This window comes from Salvelinus fontinalis, unplaced genomic scaffold, assembly GCF_029448725.1.
Source record: "Salvelinus fontinalis isolate EN_2023a unplaced genomic scaffold, ASM2944872v1 scaffold_0332, whole genome shotgun sequence".
In the NCBI taxonomy this organism is placed as follows: domain Eukaryota; kingdom Metazoa; phylum Chordata; class Actinopteri; order Salmoniformes; family Salmonidae; genus Salvelinus; species Salvelinus fontinalis.
In genome coordinates this window covers 72,895-92,529 of record NW_026600541.1, presented here as the reverse complement: position 1 = coordinate 92,529, position 19,635 = coordinate 72,895, and the positions used below count along the sequence as shown (strand labels likewise).

The following is a 19,635-nucleotide window of genomic DNA, read 5'->3' as shown; positions in this document are numbered from 1 at the left end:
AAGTGTAAAGGCATAACCTGTTTCCATCAGCCTGGTCATTACTTTTGAAATGGTTGGATCAATATCCACCTTCATGATATGGATGAAGCCTGATTTGGAATGTCTGAGTAGTTCTATCTGATGTCATAATACACCCCTCTGATAATCAAGTTATATTTTGAATGTCTGAGTAGTTCTATCTGATGTCATAATACACCCATCTGATAATTAAGTTATATTTTGAATGTCTGAGTAGTTCTATATGATGTCATAATTCACCCCTCTGATAATCATATGATATTTGGAATGTCTGAGTAGTTCTATATAATGTCATAATACTCTGATAGTGACACATTTGCTCCATTGTTTCCATGTCAGTTGGTTTCCCACTCTGATGATTTATATCTAACAGAGGGGCTTTAAAGGAATATTATGGTGACATCTTAGTGGGGCTTGAAATAAATAGGATTATTAATCATGAACTCCTACAGATACAATACACTGCAGCTTTGACATCAAGAAGAGAATAGGCTGATGGGTGGTGGTGCTACTATATAGGTAAGGCTGTTCAATATGAATGTTCAATACACACAATAGGTTGACTGGGGGGGGGGGGGGGGGGGGTGATGTACCACAGTCAAAGTCCTGCAATAAGAGCTAAGAGACTAATATTTGTGTAAACTATATAAACTGTTTACAATTTGGCTCAGGCATTCTCCCTTCTCTCCCTGTAATGATTCCCCAGGTTGTTGCTGTGAATGACAATGTGTTCTCAGTTGACTTACCTTGTTAAATAAATCATGACATGTGAATGAACAAGCCTTTTCATACTTTATAACATGGCTATATACAATGCCTTCAGAAAGTATTCAGACCCCTTGACTTTTTCCACATTTTGTTACGTTACAGCCTTATTCTAAAATGTATTAAATCATTTTCCCCCCTCATCAATCTACACACAATATCCCATAATGACAAAACAAAAACAGGTCTTTAGAAATTGTTGCTATTTTTTATTTTTTTTATTTTAAATAACATTTACATAAGTATTCAGACCTTTTACTCAGTACTTTGTTGAAGCACCTTTGACAGCGATTACAGCATTGAGTCTTCTTGGGTATGACGCTACAAGCTTGGCACACCTGTATTTGGGGAGTTTCTCCCATTCTTCTCTGCAGATTCTCTCAAGCTCTGTCAGGTTGGATGGGGAGCGTCGCTACACAGCTATTTTCAGGTCTCTCCAGAGATGTTAGACCGGGTTCAAGTCCGGGCTCTGGCTCAGCCACTCAAGGACATTCAGAGACCAGAGACTTGACCCGAAGCCACTACTGCATTGTCTTGGCTGTGTGCTTAGGGTGTTTGTCCTGTTGGAAGGTGAACCTTCGCCCCCAGTCTGAGGTCCTGAGTGCTCTGGAGCAGGTTTTCATCAAGGATCTCTCTGTACCTAGCTCGGTTCATCTTTCCCTTGATCCTGACTAATCTCCTAGTCCCTGCTGCTGAAAAACATCCCCACAGCATGATGCTGCCACCACCATGCTTCCCCCCAGGGATGGTGCCAGGTTTCCTCCAGACGTGACGCTTGGCATTCAGGCCAAAGAGTTCAATCTTGGTTTCATCAGACGAGAGAATCTGGTTTCTCATGGTCTGAAAGTCCTTTTGGTGCCTTTTGGCAAACTCCAAGTGGGCTGTCATGTGCATTTTACTGAGGGGGGGCTTCCGTCAGGCCACTCTACCATAAAGGCTTGATTGGTGGAGAGGTGGAGAGATGGTTGTCCTTCTGGAAGGTTCTCCCATCTCCACAGAAGAACTCTAGAGCTCTGTCAGAGTGACCATCGGGTTCTTGGTCACCTCCCTGACCAAGGCCCTTCTCCCCCGACTGCTCAGTTTGGCTGTGCCGCCAGCTCTAGGAAGAGTCTTGGTGGTTCCAAACTTCTTCCATTTTAGAATGATGGAGGCCACTGTGTTCTTGGGGACCTTCAATGCGGCAGAAATGTGTTGGTACCATTCCCAAGATCTGTGCCTCGACCTAATCCTGTCTCGGAGCTCTACAGACAATTCCTTCTACCTCATGGCTTGGTTTTTACTCTGACAGTCTCATAATAAAGGGTCTGAATACTTACTGTTATGTAAAGAAGGTATATTTTTTATCTTTAATAAATGTTTCTAAAACCTGTTTTTGCTTTGTAATTAGATGTTTTATATTTAACTAGGCAAGTCAGTTAAGAACAATTTCTTATTTACAATGACGGCCTACCGCTGAACACTGCCTTGTTCAGGGTCAGAACAACCGAGTTTTACCTTGTCAGCTCAGGGATTCGATCCATCAACCTTATGGTTACTAGCCCAATGCTCTAACCATTAGGCTACCTGCCACCCCAAATGATGGGCTATTGTGTGTAGATTGCTGAATATATATATATTTTTAAAATCCATTTTCAAATAAGGCTGTAACGTAACAAAATGTGGAACAAGTAAAGGGGTCTGAATACTTTCCGAATGCGCTGAACAAACATCACATTGAATATTCACCTCACTTTTGAAAAGCTCCATGAGGAAGAAAGGATTCCCAGATGATCTTTTAGATGTTCTGTCTTCAGGATGTTCTGGGTTGATGGCTGTTGGAGAGGGGAGGGGCAGTTGAGTGAGCTGGGGCCTTTTATGGCCCTGCCTCTGGGAGCCTGTCAGCTTGTGACATGATGAGAGAGAGCGAGAGAAGTCCTACCTGTAAGATATTTTGTGCTATAAACGTACTTCTATTTGAAGAGCTTTTTGACCATTCAGGGACCTAATCTCAAACACTCATGAAAACATGAAAAAAATATTGTCCACACGAAAGACTGAATTTGGTAATAAAAATGATTTTTGACAAGTTATATGCATGAAAATAAAGATGTTTAAAAAAATTAGACATTTTGGAGAGTTTTTTGCAGACTATATGAGAGGCCTAAGCCTTGTTGTGGATACATGTCTATAAAGATAGACTGGTATTAGATATCTGATCCATGTTTGGGGAACATGTTGACAAGATGTTGGGGAATCACTGGAGGGGAATGTTGACCAACTGAGCATCTCAGTGTACAGCTCAATAAACACAATAGTAGTTTTGTTACATTTCAGTCTTCTGTGATGAAGTGTCATATTGGGATGTAAACTCAAATATGAATACATTTAAATTGTATCTGACATGGTACTGGTGTCTTATTTTTTAAGCCCATAACCATGTGTGTGATGTGTAAACAACAAAGGGCACCCCCCCATAAAAAGATCTCGCAACAGAAAGCTGCACAATATGTTGAGTAAAGTATTTTGTTAACCCTGACTATATCAAACCCTACTCCATGTGTTTCCACGATCATGTATCCTACCATGACTTTATCCAACCCAACTCTATGTGTTGCCACTATCATGTATCCTACCATGACTATATCAAACCCTACACCATGTGCTGCCACTATCATGTATCCTACCATGACTATATCAAACCCTACTCCACATGTTACCACTATCATGTATCATACCATGACTATATCCAACCCTACTTTACATGTTACCACTATCATGTATCCTACCATGACTATACCAAACCCTACTCCATGTGTTGCCACTATCATGTATCCTACCATGACTATATCCAACCCAACTCCATGTGTTGCCACTATCATGTATCCTACCATGACTATATCAAACCCTACTCCATGTGTTTCCACGATCATGTATCCTACCATGACTATATCAAACCCTACTCCATGTGTTGCCACTATCATGTATCCTACCATGACTATATCCAACCCAACTCCATGTGTTGCCACTATCATGTATCCTACCATGACTATATCAAACCCTACTCCATGTGTTGCCACTACCATGTATCCTACCATGACTATATCAAACCCTACTCCATGTGTTAACACTATCATGTATCCTACCATGACTATATCCAACCCAACTCCACATGTTACCACTATCATGTATCCTACCATGACTATATCAAACCCAACTTCATGTGTTGCCACTATCATGTATCCTACCATGACTATATCCAACCCAACTCCATGTGTTGCCACTATCATGTATCCTACCATGACTATATCAAACCCTAATCCATGTGTTTCCACTATCATATATCCTACCATGACTATATCAAACCCAACTCCATGTGTTGCCACTATCATGTATCCTACCATGACTATATCCAACCCAACTCCATGTGTTGCCACTATCATGTATCCTACCATGACTATATCCAACCCAACTCCATGTGTTGCCACTATCATGTATCCTACCATGACTATATCCAACCCAACTCCATGTGTTGCCACTATCATGTATCCTACCATGACTATATCAAACCCTAATCCATGTGTTTCCACTATCATATATCCTACCATGACTATATCAAACCCAACTCCATGTGTTGTCACTATCATGTATCCTACCATGACAATTTTCAACCCTACTCCATGTGTTGCCACTATCATGTATCCTACCATGACTATATCCAACCCAACTCCATGTGTTGCCTCTATCATGTATCCTACCATGACTATATCCAACCCAACTCTATGTGTTGCCTCTATCATGTATCCTACCATGACTAAATCCAACCCTACTCCATGTGTTGCCACTATCATGTATCCTACCATGACTATATCCAACTCCATGTGTTGCCACTATCATGTATCCTACCATGACTATATCCAACCGTACTCCATGTGTTGCCACTATCATGTATCCTACTTGGCTGAAGCTTTGATCCAGTGGAAGAAGTATTAAGGAGCAGGGAGGTTAAAGGTCACTTCAGGATACAGCTGTTACTCTACAACAGTAAAAATGAAACACTGCTTTACACTCTCCTAGATAATGTGTTACTGGTGTAGAGAGGAGTAGGATTGGTTAACACTGCTCTACACTCTCCTAGATAATGTGTTACTGGTGTAGAGAGGAGTAGGATTGGTTAACAATGCTCTACACTCTCCTAGATAATGTGTTACTGGTGTAGAGAGGAGTAGGATTGGTTAACACTGCTTTACACTCTCCTAGATAATGTGTTACTGTTGGGGGTACTGGAGGACCAGGATTGGTTAACACTGCTCTACACTCTCCTAGATAATGTGTTACTGGTGTAGAGAGGAGTAGGATTGGTGAACACTGCTCTACACTCTCCTAGATAATGTGTTACTGGTGTAGAGAGGAGTAGGATTGGTTAACAATGCTCTACACTCTCCTAGATAATGTGTTACTGGTGTAGAGAGGAGTAGGATTGGTTAACACTGCTTTACACTCTCCTAGATAATGTGTTACTGTTGGGGGTACTGGAGGACCAGGATTGGTTAACACTGCTCTACACTATCCTAGATAATGTGTTACTGGTGTAGAGAGGAGTAGGATTGGTTAACACTGCTCTACACTCTCCTAGATAATGTGTTACTGGTGTAGAGAGGAGTAGGATTGGTTAACACTGCTCTACACTCTCCTAGATAATGTGTTACTGGTGTAGAGAGGAGTAGGATTGGTTAACACTGCTCTACACTATCCTAGATAATGTGTTACTGGTGTAGAGAGGGGTAGGATTGGTTAACACTGCTCTACACTCTCCTAGATAATGTGTTACTGGTGTAGAGAGGAGTAGGATTGGTTAACACTGCTCTACACTATCCTAGATAATGTGTTACTGGTGTAGAGAGGAGTAGGATTGGTTAACACTGCTCTACACTCTCCTAGATAATGTGTTACTGGTGTAGAGAGGAGTAGGAAGGATGCAGTCTCAGGTTTGGAAAGACTGAATTTATTTCAGCACCAACAGATCAAAGCGGAACAAAACCCAAACGTGGTTGTGCTCAAATTATATCTTCATTAACAAAAAGGCACAGGGTGAACTATATAAAGTCCTCAGGAAATATTAGGAGAGATTCCTCTCAGGAAAACAAGTTACATTTACAATGACCGACAAAAAGACAAAATGGCAGAGGGAGTGTATATATACAGTGATAGAGGGGCGATTGGAACCAGGTGTGTGTAATGATGATGAGACAAGTCCGGGGGTTGATGAGTGAAGGGCATTTGACAGCAGTAGGTTCGGCAGCAGCTAGAAGGCCGGGGGTTGATGAGTGAAGGGCGTTTGACAGCAGTAGGTTCGGCAGCAGCTAGAAGGCCGAGGGTTGATGAGTGAAGGGCGTTTGACAGCAGTAGGTTCGGCAGCAGCTAGAAGGCCGGCAACGTTGAATGCCTGAGCTGGACAGGAGGGGGAGCCAAAGCGAAGTCTGGTGTGACATAATGAGAGAAAATCAATAGAATATTTATTATATTTTCTCAAATTCCGTTTTCTCTGTTTAGCAATTCCAGGTTTCTGATTTGTCTCTGTTTTTCGCTCTCAAAATCACATTGTTAATAGAAAAACAACAAAAAGAGACCACTTTTGTAGTCTGAGAAAAATCTAAGACATTTTCCTTTTTGGGTGTAGATACCTTTTAATTCAAGTGCCACCAGCAAGAGCCTTGTTTCGTTAGTGTTGTCTCTGTAGCACACATGTGATTGCAGAGTTTGCTGAACAAATCACAACTGGATTGATGCAAATAATCATGATATCATTCTGCCAGGTAGGCATAGACTACTTTGTAGTTAACATTTAATTGACAAAGGTTTGTGGGAAAGCTTTTCCATCAACCAGAAGATGGTTGTCATTAGCATCATCGCTAACAGCTACACATAGTGGTAGACAAATGCACTCAGACAGGGGCATTTCCTGGCTGTTTCCTCTTCAGAAAGTTGAAGGAAAATACAAATCACTTAGGTGAATTTAAAAACGACTTGCAGGCAGTGGGTTAAAAATAACTATGACAAAAAAATGAATACAAATTATACCACCACCCAAAAGGGCACTTTATAGCCTGGAAGGGTAAAGGGGCATGTGCTCTACACAGGTAGAGTCCTATCTGTCCATGTTCCCTTTTGCAAAGTGGGCACTGCTTCATGTGGCAACACCAACACTCACCTAAATATCCCATATGCCACTGGGTGAGAAGTTTTCATTGTTTTTGGGCAGAATTATGTGAGGTGTTGTTAGCGATGAGCCTTGGTCAATTTGACGAGGATGGCATATTCCAAGCTAATGTCGCCCTCTTCAATCTGTCACCTAATCCTCTTCAATCTGTCACCTAATGGGCAGGTCAGCCCTGGAGGAACGTTTTGGCTCTAAGAAGTAAGTTAACATAACATCTGGTTATTTTTAAATTACTTTTTTTGACATTGCTTTATTTTTGTTCCAATCTGTGTTACCCACTCCAGTCAGCAGATGGCAATGTGAGTATTTCAGGTAATGCTTCTTGCGTGACGTATAATTTAATGGACGGGGCGGGAGGCTTATTCAACAGCGACAAAAGGCCTCTGATTCAACCAACGCGGTGGTTTGCTAGCGAACATAAAACCGGAGCATTTAAGCTCTTTAAACTAATCTTGTGTATATTAATCTTGGTGTTTAGAACACAATTATGTTTACGTATCTACTAGTTCATTTTAACGTAATTTGCTTCTTAAATTAGCGAATGTGTTAACTTCATACTGCACTAGGCTAATCGCCCGGAGCATGAGCTAACTAAACTAGACGGAGAAAATAAGTTCTGGTGAAAGGAGAGGAAGAAGCTTTCAGAATGAAAAAGGAGGAAGATTCCGTAACATTGAAGGAGGAGAATGTAGTGAAAGAAGAGGAAGAACCTTTTGGAGTAAAAGAGGAAGAGGAGGCTATCTCAATAAAAGAGGAGGAAGACGTTTTGGAAGTGAAAAGGGAGGAGGAGGAGTCAGAATATCCGATTACCATAAGTGAGTACTGTCTTAAAAACAGGGGCACAAGCAGCAGTTGTTGAACTGTGGGGTTTTAAAGGGGGATTCTACTGAAGTTCTACACTTGAATATGTTGTTCAGTACTGCCATTGGTACATATATTTTTTTTAATTCGATTTATTTTATTCTCCATGTGGTCTATATTAAAGCGCACTTCATCTTGTATAACAGGATTTTAAAATCCAATTCTGGTGCATAATTTCTACATAAAATATCAAAGGAATGGGGCCTCCCGGGTGGCGCAGTGGTCTAGAGCCGCAGTGCTAGCTGCGCCACCAGAGTCTCTGGGTTCGCGCCCAGGCTCTGTCGAAGCCGGGCGCGACCGGGAGGTCCGTGGGGCGACGCACAATTGGCCTAGCGTCGTCCGGGTTAGGAAGGGTTTGGCCGGTAGGGATATCCTTGTCTCATCGCGCACCAACGACTCCTGTGGCGGGCCGGGCGCAGTGCACGCTAACCAAGGTCGCCAGGTGCACGGTGTTTCCTCCGACACATTGGTGCGACTGGCTTCCGGGTTGGATGCACGCTGTGTTAAGAAGCAGTGCGGCTTGGTTGGGTTGTGTTTCGGAGGACGCATGGCTTTCGACCTTCGTCTCTCACGAGCCCGTACGGGAGTTGTAGCGATGAGACAAGATAGTAACTACTAACAATTGGATACTACAAAATTGGGGGGTAAAATTCAAAAAAATAAAACTGCCCGAGTTACACCAGGAACGCACAACCCCTCCATCAGTGCTTAGACAGCCTACTGAGGACAGAGAGAGAGTGGACTGAGGGCTTGTAGGCCTGTTATAAGGCAGGTCATCACCGGCAACAATGTTGCCTATGGGCACAGACCCACCGTCGCTGGACCAGACTGGACTGGCAAAAAGTGTGCTTCACTGCCGAGTCGCGGTTTTGTCTCACCAGGGGTGATGGTCGGATTTGCGTTTATCGTCGAAGGATAAATGAGCGTTACACTGAGGCCTATACTCTGGATTGGGATCAATTTGGAGGTGGAGGGTCCGTCATGGTCTGGGGCGGTGTCACAGCATCATCGGACTGAGCATGTTGTCATTGCAGGCAATCTCAACGCTGTGCGTTACAGGGAAGACATCCTCCTCCCTTATGTGGTACCCTTCCTGCAGGCTCATCCTGACATGACGCTCCAGCATGACAATGCCACCAGCCATACTGCTCATTCTGTGCATGATTTCCTGCAAGACAGGAATGCCAGTGTTCTGCCATGGCCAGCAATGAGCCCGGATCTCAATCCCATTGAGCATGTCTGGGACCTGTTGGATCGGAGGGTGAGGGCTTGGGCCATTCCCCCCCAGAAATGTCCGAACTTGAAGGTGTCTTGGTGGAAGAGTGGGGTAACATCTCACACCTAGAACTGGCAAATCTGGTGCAGCCCATGAGGAGATGCACTGCAGTACTTAATGCAGCTGATGGCCACACCAGATACTGACTGTTACTTTTGATTTTGAACCCCCCTTTGTTCAGGGACACATTATTCCATTTCTGTTAGTCACATGTCTGTGAAACTTGTTCAGTTTATGTCTGTTGTTGAATCTTGTGTAAATATTTGTATGAACATATGTTAAGTTTGCTGAAAATAAACGCAGTTGACAGTGAGAGGACGTTTCTTTTTTTGCTGAGTTTATATATAGTTACTATCAGTTTTAGGAACATCTACCCAAAATATTTCACCCTATTTTTTTTACTTTACCCAAAAAGTTAACGACATCAGCGTTTAGTCAAAATGTTGAACATTTGTGAACGTCTAAATAAATTGGGCCTTTTCAATAGCGTTTCGAACCCTTTCGACAACGGGGAGATGTTACTGATGTGCTTTGTGTCTTCGATGTAAAAACAAGTTTTAGACTTCCACTTAAATTACTTTACTTATTTTAGGTTTAACTTCTACCACCTCAGAAACCCGGGTCCTTGAGCACCCCCCACCACCCCCCACTGACTAGCATAGCTAGCATAGCGTCACAAGTAAATAGTAGCATCTAAATATTATTAAATCACAAGTCCAAGACACCAAATGAAAGATACAGATCTTGTGAATAAAGCCATCATTTCTGATTTTTAAAATGTTTTACAGGGAAGACAAAATATGTAAATCTATTAGCTAACCACGTTAGCAAAAGACAACTTTTTTTTTACTCCACCATTTTCTTACTGCATCAGTAGCTATCACATATTCGGCCAAATAAAGATAAACATAGCCACTAACCAAGAAACAACCTCATCAGATGACAGTCTGATAACATATTTATTGTATAGCATATGTTTTGTTAGAAAAATGTGCATATTTCAGGTATAAATCAGAGTTTACCATTGCAGCCACCATCCCAACTCTCCCCAAAGCGACTAGAATAACTACAGAGACCATTGTGTATTAGCTAATTACTCATCATAAAATATTTCTTAAAAATACACAGCGTACAGCAGATGAAAGACACAGATCTTGTGAATATAGCCAATATTTCAGATTTTCTAAGTGTTTTACATTGAAAACACAACATAGCGTTATCTTAGCTTACTACAATAGTCAGTCACACAGTAGCATTGATTCAAGGCAAAAATAGCAATAACGTTATAAACCACCAAACGCTATTAATTTTTTCACTAACCTTCTCAGAATTCTTCAGATGACAGTCCTGTAACATCATATTACACAATCCATATAGAGTTTGATCGAAAATGTGCATATTTAGCGTCACAAATCGTGCTTATACAATGGAAATACTGTCCAACTACTCAAGCAATCTGCCCGGCGCCATCTTGGAAAGACACCTATTTTTATCGAAAACTATTCATAAACTTGACTAAAAAAATACAAGTTGGACAGCAATTGAAAGACAAATTTGTTCTTAATGCAATTGCTGAATTACATTTTTTAAATTAACCTTACTGCGCAATACTGGGTACAATACAGGGTGCGATAGCGCAACGCTACACGGAAAATTATGGCGTCATTTACATTTTACTTTTTCAACAGACCAACGATTTATCAGCATAAATAGTACTTACTATTAGCTGAACTCCCATCAGAATCTTGGTAAAGGTTTCCGTTGGCCAAAAGAATCGTTGCTGGGTTGGAGAATGTTTCCTTCGAAGTAGCAATTAGCAGTACACCATGGCATTTGAGAGAGATACCCAACTTTCTACAACGTCACAAAATGAAATGGCCGAAAATTGCTATATATTGACAAACTGATAACTATCGGTTTAAAATAACAAGATTATGATGTCTTTAAAGCCTATAGCGAATAAAAATAGAGCCGGATATATCTAGTTTCTAAAACCAGAGATTCTAAAAAGACATGGCAAGTCGCTCTTTGCGTCAGGGCGCAGTTCCAAAAGGCTGGTCATCTCGGTTCCAACCAATTTATAGACTTTCTGAACTGTGTAGAGACTCCGTTTGAAGGCCCTCTATTCGCTGACACCCAGGGGAAGGCGTATGCAGTGCATCTCAACCAATAGAAGACAGGCAAAGTTAAAGACAGCTCTCAGAGCAGATGATAAAATTTGCCATTCTCACACAGACATAGGAAAAGTGCTCTAAGTCCAGTTCTCTTTCACTTACAGACATAATTCAAACGGTTTTAGAAACTAGAGAGTGTTTTCTATCCAATAATAATAAGAATATGCATATTGTACGAGCAAGAATTGAGTAAGAGGCAGTTTAATTTGTAAACAACAATAAAAAAAATAATGCTAACAGCTCCCCCTATTGACAAGAAGTTTTAAGGAAGTGTGTAGGTTGGATTCTGTATCATACAGCTATGAAGGTTATATATTAAGAACCACCTACTCGATAGGAATCCAGCGATGTCTGTGTCTTGAGTGTCCTAGAACTGTTTATTTTTTGTGTTCTGACTTGTAAAAACAGAATGAATAAAATAAGTAATGTAAACATATCAGTAATTACCAGGAAGCTCTACAACATTTGTTTTAAAATCACACAAAGATTAAAACTGGCCTCAGATTATTGAGGGATCTGATTAGGATTTACCCTCGTAGCAAGGCCGTTTTATCATGTGGAGGTTTCATTCAGGTCTCTATTTAAATAAACACTCTGTTTGTCTTTGACAGGAGAAAGACCAGACTCCGAGGAACCAGAGCCAGAGACGTCCAAACCAGCAAGAGGACACCACTGCTCCCACTGTGGAAAGGGTTTTAAACAGTTACGGGACCTGAAACAACATGAGAGAATACATACAGGAGAAAAGCCATACCACTGCTCCCAGTGTGGAAAGAGCTATAACCAGAGAGGATACCTGAAAAAACATGAGAGAATACATGCAAGGAGTTTCAACCAGAAAGGACACCTGATCCAACATGACAGAATACACCCATGTGTGAAGCCATACCACTGCTCCCAGTGTGCAAAGAGTTTTACAAGGTTAGGGGGCCTGAAGATTCATGAGACAATACATACAGGAGAAAAGCCGTACCACTGCTCCCAGTGTGGAAAGGGTAGTAACCACTTAAGTGGCCTGAAAAGACATGAGAGAATACACACAGGGGAGAAGCCTTACCACTGCTCCCAGTGTGGAAAAAGTCTTACCCAGTTATGTAACCTGAAAACACATGAGAGAATACACACAGGGGAGAAGCCTTACCACTGCTCCCAGTGTGAAAAGAGTTTTAAGGAGTTGGGTAACCTGAGAAGACATGAGATAAACCACACAGGAGGTAAGGGTGTAGGCTGTTGAACAGTATGACATAGGACAGATGTAGGCTTCTGAACAGTAGGTCATAGGACAGGAGAATGCCCAATACATGGTGGGACAGATGAATCCAAATTTAATTCCAACCACCATGTCTTTGTGAGATGCAGAGTAGGATCTCCGCATGTGGGGTTCCCACCGTGAAGCATAGAGAAGGAGGTGTGCGGGTGCTTTGCTGTTGACACTGTCAGTGATTTTATTTTCAGTTTATGGCACACTTAACCAGCAGCTACCACAGCATTCTGCAGCGATATCCCATCTGTTTTGGGCTTAGTGGGACTATCATTTGTTTTTCAACAGGACAATGACCCAACACACGTCCAGGCTGTGTAAGAAAACATGTGGAAATGCTTGAACCAATTTCTCATCTGCAATTTTGATTTCTGGGTTGTCTACTACCTCTAACACAGGAGTCACATTGCTATTAGGGAATGATATTGCTGGTGGTAACGTTACTCCTGTGTTAGAGGTAGTAGACAACCCAGAAATCAAAATTGCAGATGAGAAATTGGTTCAAGCATTTCCACATGTTTTTCCTGCTTGTGTCTTAACGAGGGCACAATCTCGCAAGCTTGGAGATGTGGTGGATTTGGCTAGTTCCATTTTTGAGAATGTTGAAGTAGAAGACAATGCACCGAGTATTCCTTCTGCAAGTCCGACAGTTTTTACTCCTGTAAAAACTAAGGCAGAGGACTGCGAAATCGCACCCCAATTACATGACATTCTTTTGTCTGTCACCCCAGAGAAGGTGATTGAATGTCAAAAAAGGAGACACCAGTCTTCGCAAGTGTTTTGCTTCGGTAATTTCCATTGAGGAAGCTAAAACTAGAGAGACTGCCTACTTTATGGAAGCAGGAGTTTTGATGCGTAAATGGGCAGCTCATGACACCGTTAATGACTGGAGTGAAGTGTGTCAAGTGGTTGTTCCTACACCGTTCCGACAGCAGGTGCTGTCACTCGCCCATGACCAGGCGTGGTCTGGACATTTGGGGATCACAAAGACTTATAACCGGGTCCTTCGTAATTTTTTCTGGCCAGGTTTGAAGTCTGACGTGGTCCAATTTTGTAAAACGTGTCACGTATGTCAACTCACTGGGAAAGCGAATCAAACAGTTCCTATAGCACCGCTCTACCCGATTCCTGTGGTGGGGGAACCGTTTTGAAAGAGTGATAGTTGATTGTGTAGGTCCGTTGCCGAAAACCAGGTCAGGTAACCAGTTCCTATTAACAATAATGTACAGATAGCCTATATGAAGGGCTCAGCGAATGTGGTTGCTGACGCTCTATAACGGGTTTACTAACTGGGGAAGCGTTGGTTTTTGTTATTACAAACTGTATGTTTGCAATTTTTGTGGTGGGCGTGTTACGTTCCCCAGTTTCTGTGTTCTGTTTTGTATTTGAGTGTGTGTTTCAGGAGATGGCTTCCGGAAGTACTCCCCAACCAGCTGATTGGTCTACCCCAGGCTAATTGATGATTGGAGCTGACCCCGCCCCCTCGTCAAGAAGCAGCTGACACTAATCACCATTGCCACCTGAAGATAAAAGCCAGTGTTCTGCCCCAAGAGATGGGAGAGATTGAGAGAGGAGAGAGATGAGATAAGGAGTAGAGATTTGGAGATTGAGAGAGAGAAAAATTAGATTGTGATATAGTTATTTGACAAAGGAGAGTGATGGAGTGCTGCATCAGATGACCTGGCCTCCACAATCACCTGACCTCAATCCAATTGAGATGGTTTGGCATGGTTTGGGATGAATTGGACCACAGAGGTTAGGAAAAGTGGCCAACAGCATTATCAGCATGTGTTGGAACTCCTACAAGACTGTTGGAAAAGCATTCCAGGTGAAGTTGGTTGAGAGAAAGCCAGGAGTGTTGCAAAGCTGTCATCAAGGCAAAAGGTGGCAAGTTGAAGAATCTAAAATATATTTTGATTTATTTAACACTTTTTTTGGTTACTGATTCCATATGTCTTATTTCATAGTTCATAGTGAAAATAAAGAAAAACCCTTGAATGAGTAGGTGTGTCCAAACTTTTGACTGGTGCTGTACATAAAATCCCCTGGCAACCGCCTCAATGGACATTCCTGCAGTCAGCATGCCAATTGCCCGCTCCCTATGAGACATCTGTGCATTGTGTTATGTGACAGAACTGCACATTTTTGTGGCCTTTTATTGTCCCCGGCACAAGGTGCACATGTGTAATGATAATGCTGTTTAATCAGATTCTTGATATGCCACACCTGTCAGGTGGATGGATTATCTTGGCAAAGGATAAATGTTCACTAACAGGGATGTACCACTGCTCCCATTGTGGAAAGAGTTTTAACATGTTAGGAAACATGAAATATCATGAGCGAAATACACACAGGGGAGAAGCCATACCATTGCGTTCAGTGTGGAAAGAGTTTTACGGAGTTAGGGAAGCGGAAAGCTCATGAGCGTATACACACAGGGAGAAAGAAGCCTTACAAATTTCACTTTTCAATCCTAGGCGCTGCCCAGAACGAAGGCACCGTCCACCAGACAGACTGGACTTATAAACAAACACAAACAAAAACGAACTGTTCAAGTTCAAATTAAAAAGATACAAAATAACTACAACAAGTTCTGGGAAGTGTTTCAGTTGTGGTTTGGTTAAAGTCTGATTGAATAAGAGAAGTAATGTTCTGTTAATTACTGATGTCCCCTTTAAGAACGGAGCAGCCTTGGTCATGCGCAGTGTTGTTCTATGTTAATCTGGTACTAACTCGTTTTAGTAAATGTGAAGCTGCAGTTCCATTCCTTGTATGCAGAGTCTTATGATATAAATAAGTAATAAGAGCTAAGACAAAGAGACACTACAGTTATTATAGACATATTTGCTTATAAAGCCGTTTCCACCTCCATTTCTCGCTTATACATTTTTTACTGACACAAAAAGACAACTAACAACTTGTCAAACAAACTAACAAATTGTCTGTTGGCATTTATAAAAGTGCATATCCTGTTTCCATCAGCCTGGTCATTACTTTTGAAATGGTTGGATCAATATCCACCTTCATGATATGGATGAAGCCTGATTTGGAATGTCTGAGTAGTTCTATATGATGTCATAATACACCCCTCTGATAATCAAGTGATATTTTGAATGTCTGAGTAGTTCTATATGATGTCATAATACACCCCTCTGATAATCAAGTGATATTTGGAATGTCTGAGTAGTTCTATATGATGTCATCATACACCCCTCTGATAATCAAGTGATATTTGGAATGTCTGAGTAGTTCTATAAGATGTCATAATACACCCTTCTGATAGTGATCCATTTGCTCCATTGTTTCCATGTCAGTTGGTTTCCCACTCTGATGATTTATATCTGACAGAGGGGCTTTAAAGGAATAGTATGGTGACATCTTAGTGGGGCTTTAAATAAATAGGATTATTAATCATAAACTCCTACAGCAATAATACACTGGAGCTTTGACATAAAGAAGAGAATGGGCTGATGGGTGGTGGTGCCATTACTGGACATAGTAGCATATTAACTTTGTGCTGTTGATGTATTGCCACTCATAATATTATTTCAGAGAGTCTGAAACTCTGCTCCTAACAAGGAGATGAAGTACATCATGTTTCAATCACAGCTTCTGGAACTCTTCAGAACTTGTCTGATGTGCAGCGAAGGTGCCATGGACGGTGATGAAGGCTGTGGGAATGAAAATAGTGTTCTCACTATGGAAGAGGGAGCAGGCAGCCGTCATCCAGTCTCTCAGAAACCCATGTTGAGCCAGCAGTGTTGTCACTATGGAAGAGGGAGCAGGAAGCCGTCATCCAGTCTATCAGAAACCCATGTAGAGCCATCAGTGTTGTCACTATGGAAGAGGGAGCAGGCAGCCATCATCCAGTCTCTCAGAAACCCATGTTGAGCCAGCAGTGTTGTCACTATGGAAGAGGGAGCAGGAAGCCGTCATCCAGTCTATCAGAAACCCATGTAGAGCCATCAGTGTTGTCACTATGGAAGAGGGAGCAGGCAGCCATCATCCAGTCTCTCAAGGACAAAGGTGCAGCACTTGGTGTTAGTAGTTGATGACAGAAGTGACAGCCTGGACACACAGCAAAGTTTGACACCGTCAGTGTTGTTGAGCAGAGAATCAACCAGATTGATTCACAGTCAGTGTTGTTGAGCAGAGCATCAACCAGATTGATTCACAGTCAGTGTTGTTGAGCAGAGAATCAACCAGATTGTCCATGTTGAAGATACTCAGGTATATAATAATTTTATTTGTTTAATTCTGTTTTTTTTCTATTAGAAAATGTATGTAAGAATGATGTGTTATTTGGGACCTTCAATGCTGCAGAAATGTTTTGGTCCACTTCCCCAGATCTGTGCCGTCACACAATCCTGTCTCGAAAAGAATATATCACATCAAATGTAGGCTACTTAAAGTTCATGAGAGAACAGGCATACTGCTCGTACACTTGTCTCATGTTTTTCTACAAAAATAGAATTGTGCTTTTGGTCATTAAGCCTCATTAAATCAAACTGTATAAAGCTGTATGTTTTTTATTTCAACACCTGCTCCTAAGCTGTACCTCAGTATATTGACTCTGTACCGTTACCTCCTGTATATAGCCTCCACATTGACTCAGTACTGCTAACTCCTGTATATAGCCTCCACATTGACTCTGTACTGGTACCTCCTGTATATAGCCTCCACATTAACTCTGTACTGGTACCTCCTGTATATAGCCTCCACATTAACTCTGTACTGGTACCCCCTGTATATAGCCTCCACATTGACTCGACTCTGTACTGGTACCCCATGTATATAGCCTCCACATTAACTCTGTACTGGTACCTCCTGTATATAGCCTCCACATTAACTCTGTACTGGTACCCCCTGTATATAGCCTCCACATTGACTCTGTACAGGTACCTACTGTATTCTTTATTGTGTTACTTTTTTTATTTCGTTTATTTACTAAATATTTTCTTAACTCTTATTTTTCTTAAATCTGCATTGTTGGTTAAGGGCTTGTAAGTAAGTAATTCACAGTAAGGTTGTATTCAGCATTTCACGGTAAGGTCTACTACACCTGTTGTAATCAGCGCATGTGGGAAATAACAATTTATTTGAACTAAATATGGAGTATGTCAGTTTCAGTTTAGATGTAATTATATTTAGTATACTTTTATCACCAAATAATAATTGAATTAAACATACTACTTTGCATCCTCCTCTGGTTACATTGACTTCAATACAACACCTAGGAGGATCCTCAAGGCTTCCATAGACTTATTATTATTATGACAACTTCCGGAGGACGTCCTCCAACCTATCAGAGCTCTTACAGCATGAACTGATGTCCAACCAATGAAAGGATCAGAGAATGAATCTAGGACTGAAAGCATAAGCTACAGCTAGCTAGCACTGCAGTGCATAACATGTGGTGAGTAGTTGACTCAAAGAGAGAGAAAGACAATAGTTGAACAGTTTTGAACAAATTATTTTATTCCGAAATGAAGGAGAAGCGAGAGAGAGATATTTCATCACTTATTTTCCACTTTCACTTACTTAGCTCGCAAATGCAGCTATCTAGTTTAGCCTACTCAAACACTTGGCTCAAACAAAGGGATGCTATGTTAGCTAGCTGGCTATGACTATCCAACAAAACACTGGAACTCTTCCAAGTCAAGGCAAGCTTTTGGTTTTACTAATTTATTGCCACTGGGACCTGCCAATGTAAGTGCTAAACTGCTTACTGACTGTACACTGTAATGTTACTGCATGATTGTACCAGGTTTACTAACGCGTTAGTTCTATTAACTATGTTGACTATGATGTTACTTTAGCTAATATGGTGACAAGGATATAGGCTGTGTGTAGCAGTTATGAAATGGTTTGGCTTGGAAGGGTTTTTTCGCCTGGTCACACACAGCTGATGTGTTGTGCATTGAAGTCCAGAAGCAAAGGGAGAAGGTGAGAGCAGGAGAGAAGGAATACAACGTGGCTGTTATGAAAGTGAACTGTGTTTATGCCTGATCAGGGTTGTATTCATTCCGCCGATTCTGTTGACAAATGTTTCTTAAACGGAACAAAACCAGGATAAACATACCTGAATTTGTCCAGTAATATCTCTATTTCAGCTAGATGCAGGCAAGAGTGTGCAAGGCGATATTGAATGTGTCACTGTCTGTCCATGTGTCACTGTCTGTCACCGCAAAATTCGCTCTCGACCAGTGTGACCTACATTCTAAACTTTCATTCATAGGCTAGGTTGCTACCTCATGGGCCGCGGCTTTTGTGGAGCGATGGGTAACCATGCTTCGTGGGTGACTGTTGTTGATGTGTGCAGAGGGTCCCTGGTTCGCGCCCGGGTATGGGCGATGGGACGGTCTAAAGTTATACTGTTCACCTTCTCTATCTTAGCTAGATGCAGGCGAGAGTGTGCAAGCCGATATTGAATGTGTCTGTCCATGTGTCACTGCAAAGGTTTAGGCTAGGTTGCTACCTCATGATGGGTATAGGGACAATTAGAGTATCATGTAGTAGCCTAAACCTATTGCTGTTACATTGAACAGGGTGAGTGAAATATGAATGACAGTCATCCAATATGCTGTAATAGAATTAAGGCCATGCTCATGAAAAAAACCAATCGTCCTGCCTCATCTTAAACGGCACTGACCACCACTGTTTGGGTGGTGGACCATTCTTGGTAAACATGGGAAACTGTTGAGCTGAAAAACCCAGCAGCGTTGCAGTTCTTGACACAAACCGATGCGCTTGGCACCTACTACAATACCCCGTTCAAAGACACTTAAATATTTTGTCTTTCACATTCACTCTCTAAATGGCACACATGCACAATCCATGTATCATGTCTCAAGGCTTAAAAATCCTTATTTAACCTGTTTCCCCCCTTCATCTACACGGATTGAAGTGGATTTAACTAGTGACATCAGTAAGGGATCATAGATTTAGCCTGGATTCACCTGGTCAGTCTAAGTCATGGAAGGAGCAGGTGTTCTTAATGTTTTGTAGACTCAGTGTATAGCACTACAGATAATCAAGTGCTATTTGCATGTGATGCATTTGCTCTGTTGTTTACAGGATGATT

General features: G+C 41.7%; 1 protein-coding gene across 1 annotated transcript; it reads left to right on the top strand.

Annotated features, from left to right (window-relative positions):
* The first annotated feature begins 6,630 nt into the window (after positions 1-6,630).
* On the top strand, positions 6,631-17,675 carry LOC129845653 (zinc finger protein 239-like). The gene is made up of 2 exons (XM_055913519.1): positions 6,631-7,794; positions 11,902-17,675. Exons 1-2 carry the CDS (start codon positions 7,626-7,628, stop codon positions 12,522-12,524), a joined length of 792 nt encoding a protein of 263 aa, XP_055769494.1. The 5' UTR covers positions 6,631-7,625; the 3' UTR covers positions 12,525-17,675.
* The last annotated feature ends 1,960 nt before the right edge of the window (positions 17,676-19,635 follow it).

What these genes read in the sequence shown, in the direction of transcription:
- LOC129845653 (XM_055913519.1), top strand. Translation starts at nt 7,626, where the DNA reads ATGAAAAAGGAGGAAGATTCCGTAACATTGAAGGAGGAGAATGTAGTG. An exon ending in AGAATATCCGATTACCATAA is followed by an intron (nt 7,795 to 11,901) that starts GTGAGTACTGTC and finishes TGTCTTTGACAG; the next exon opens with GAGAAAGACCAGACTCCGAG.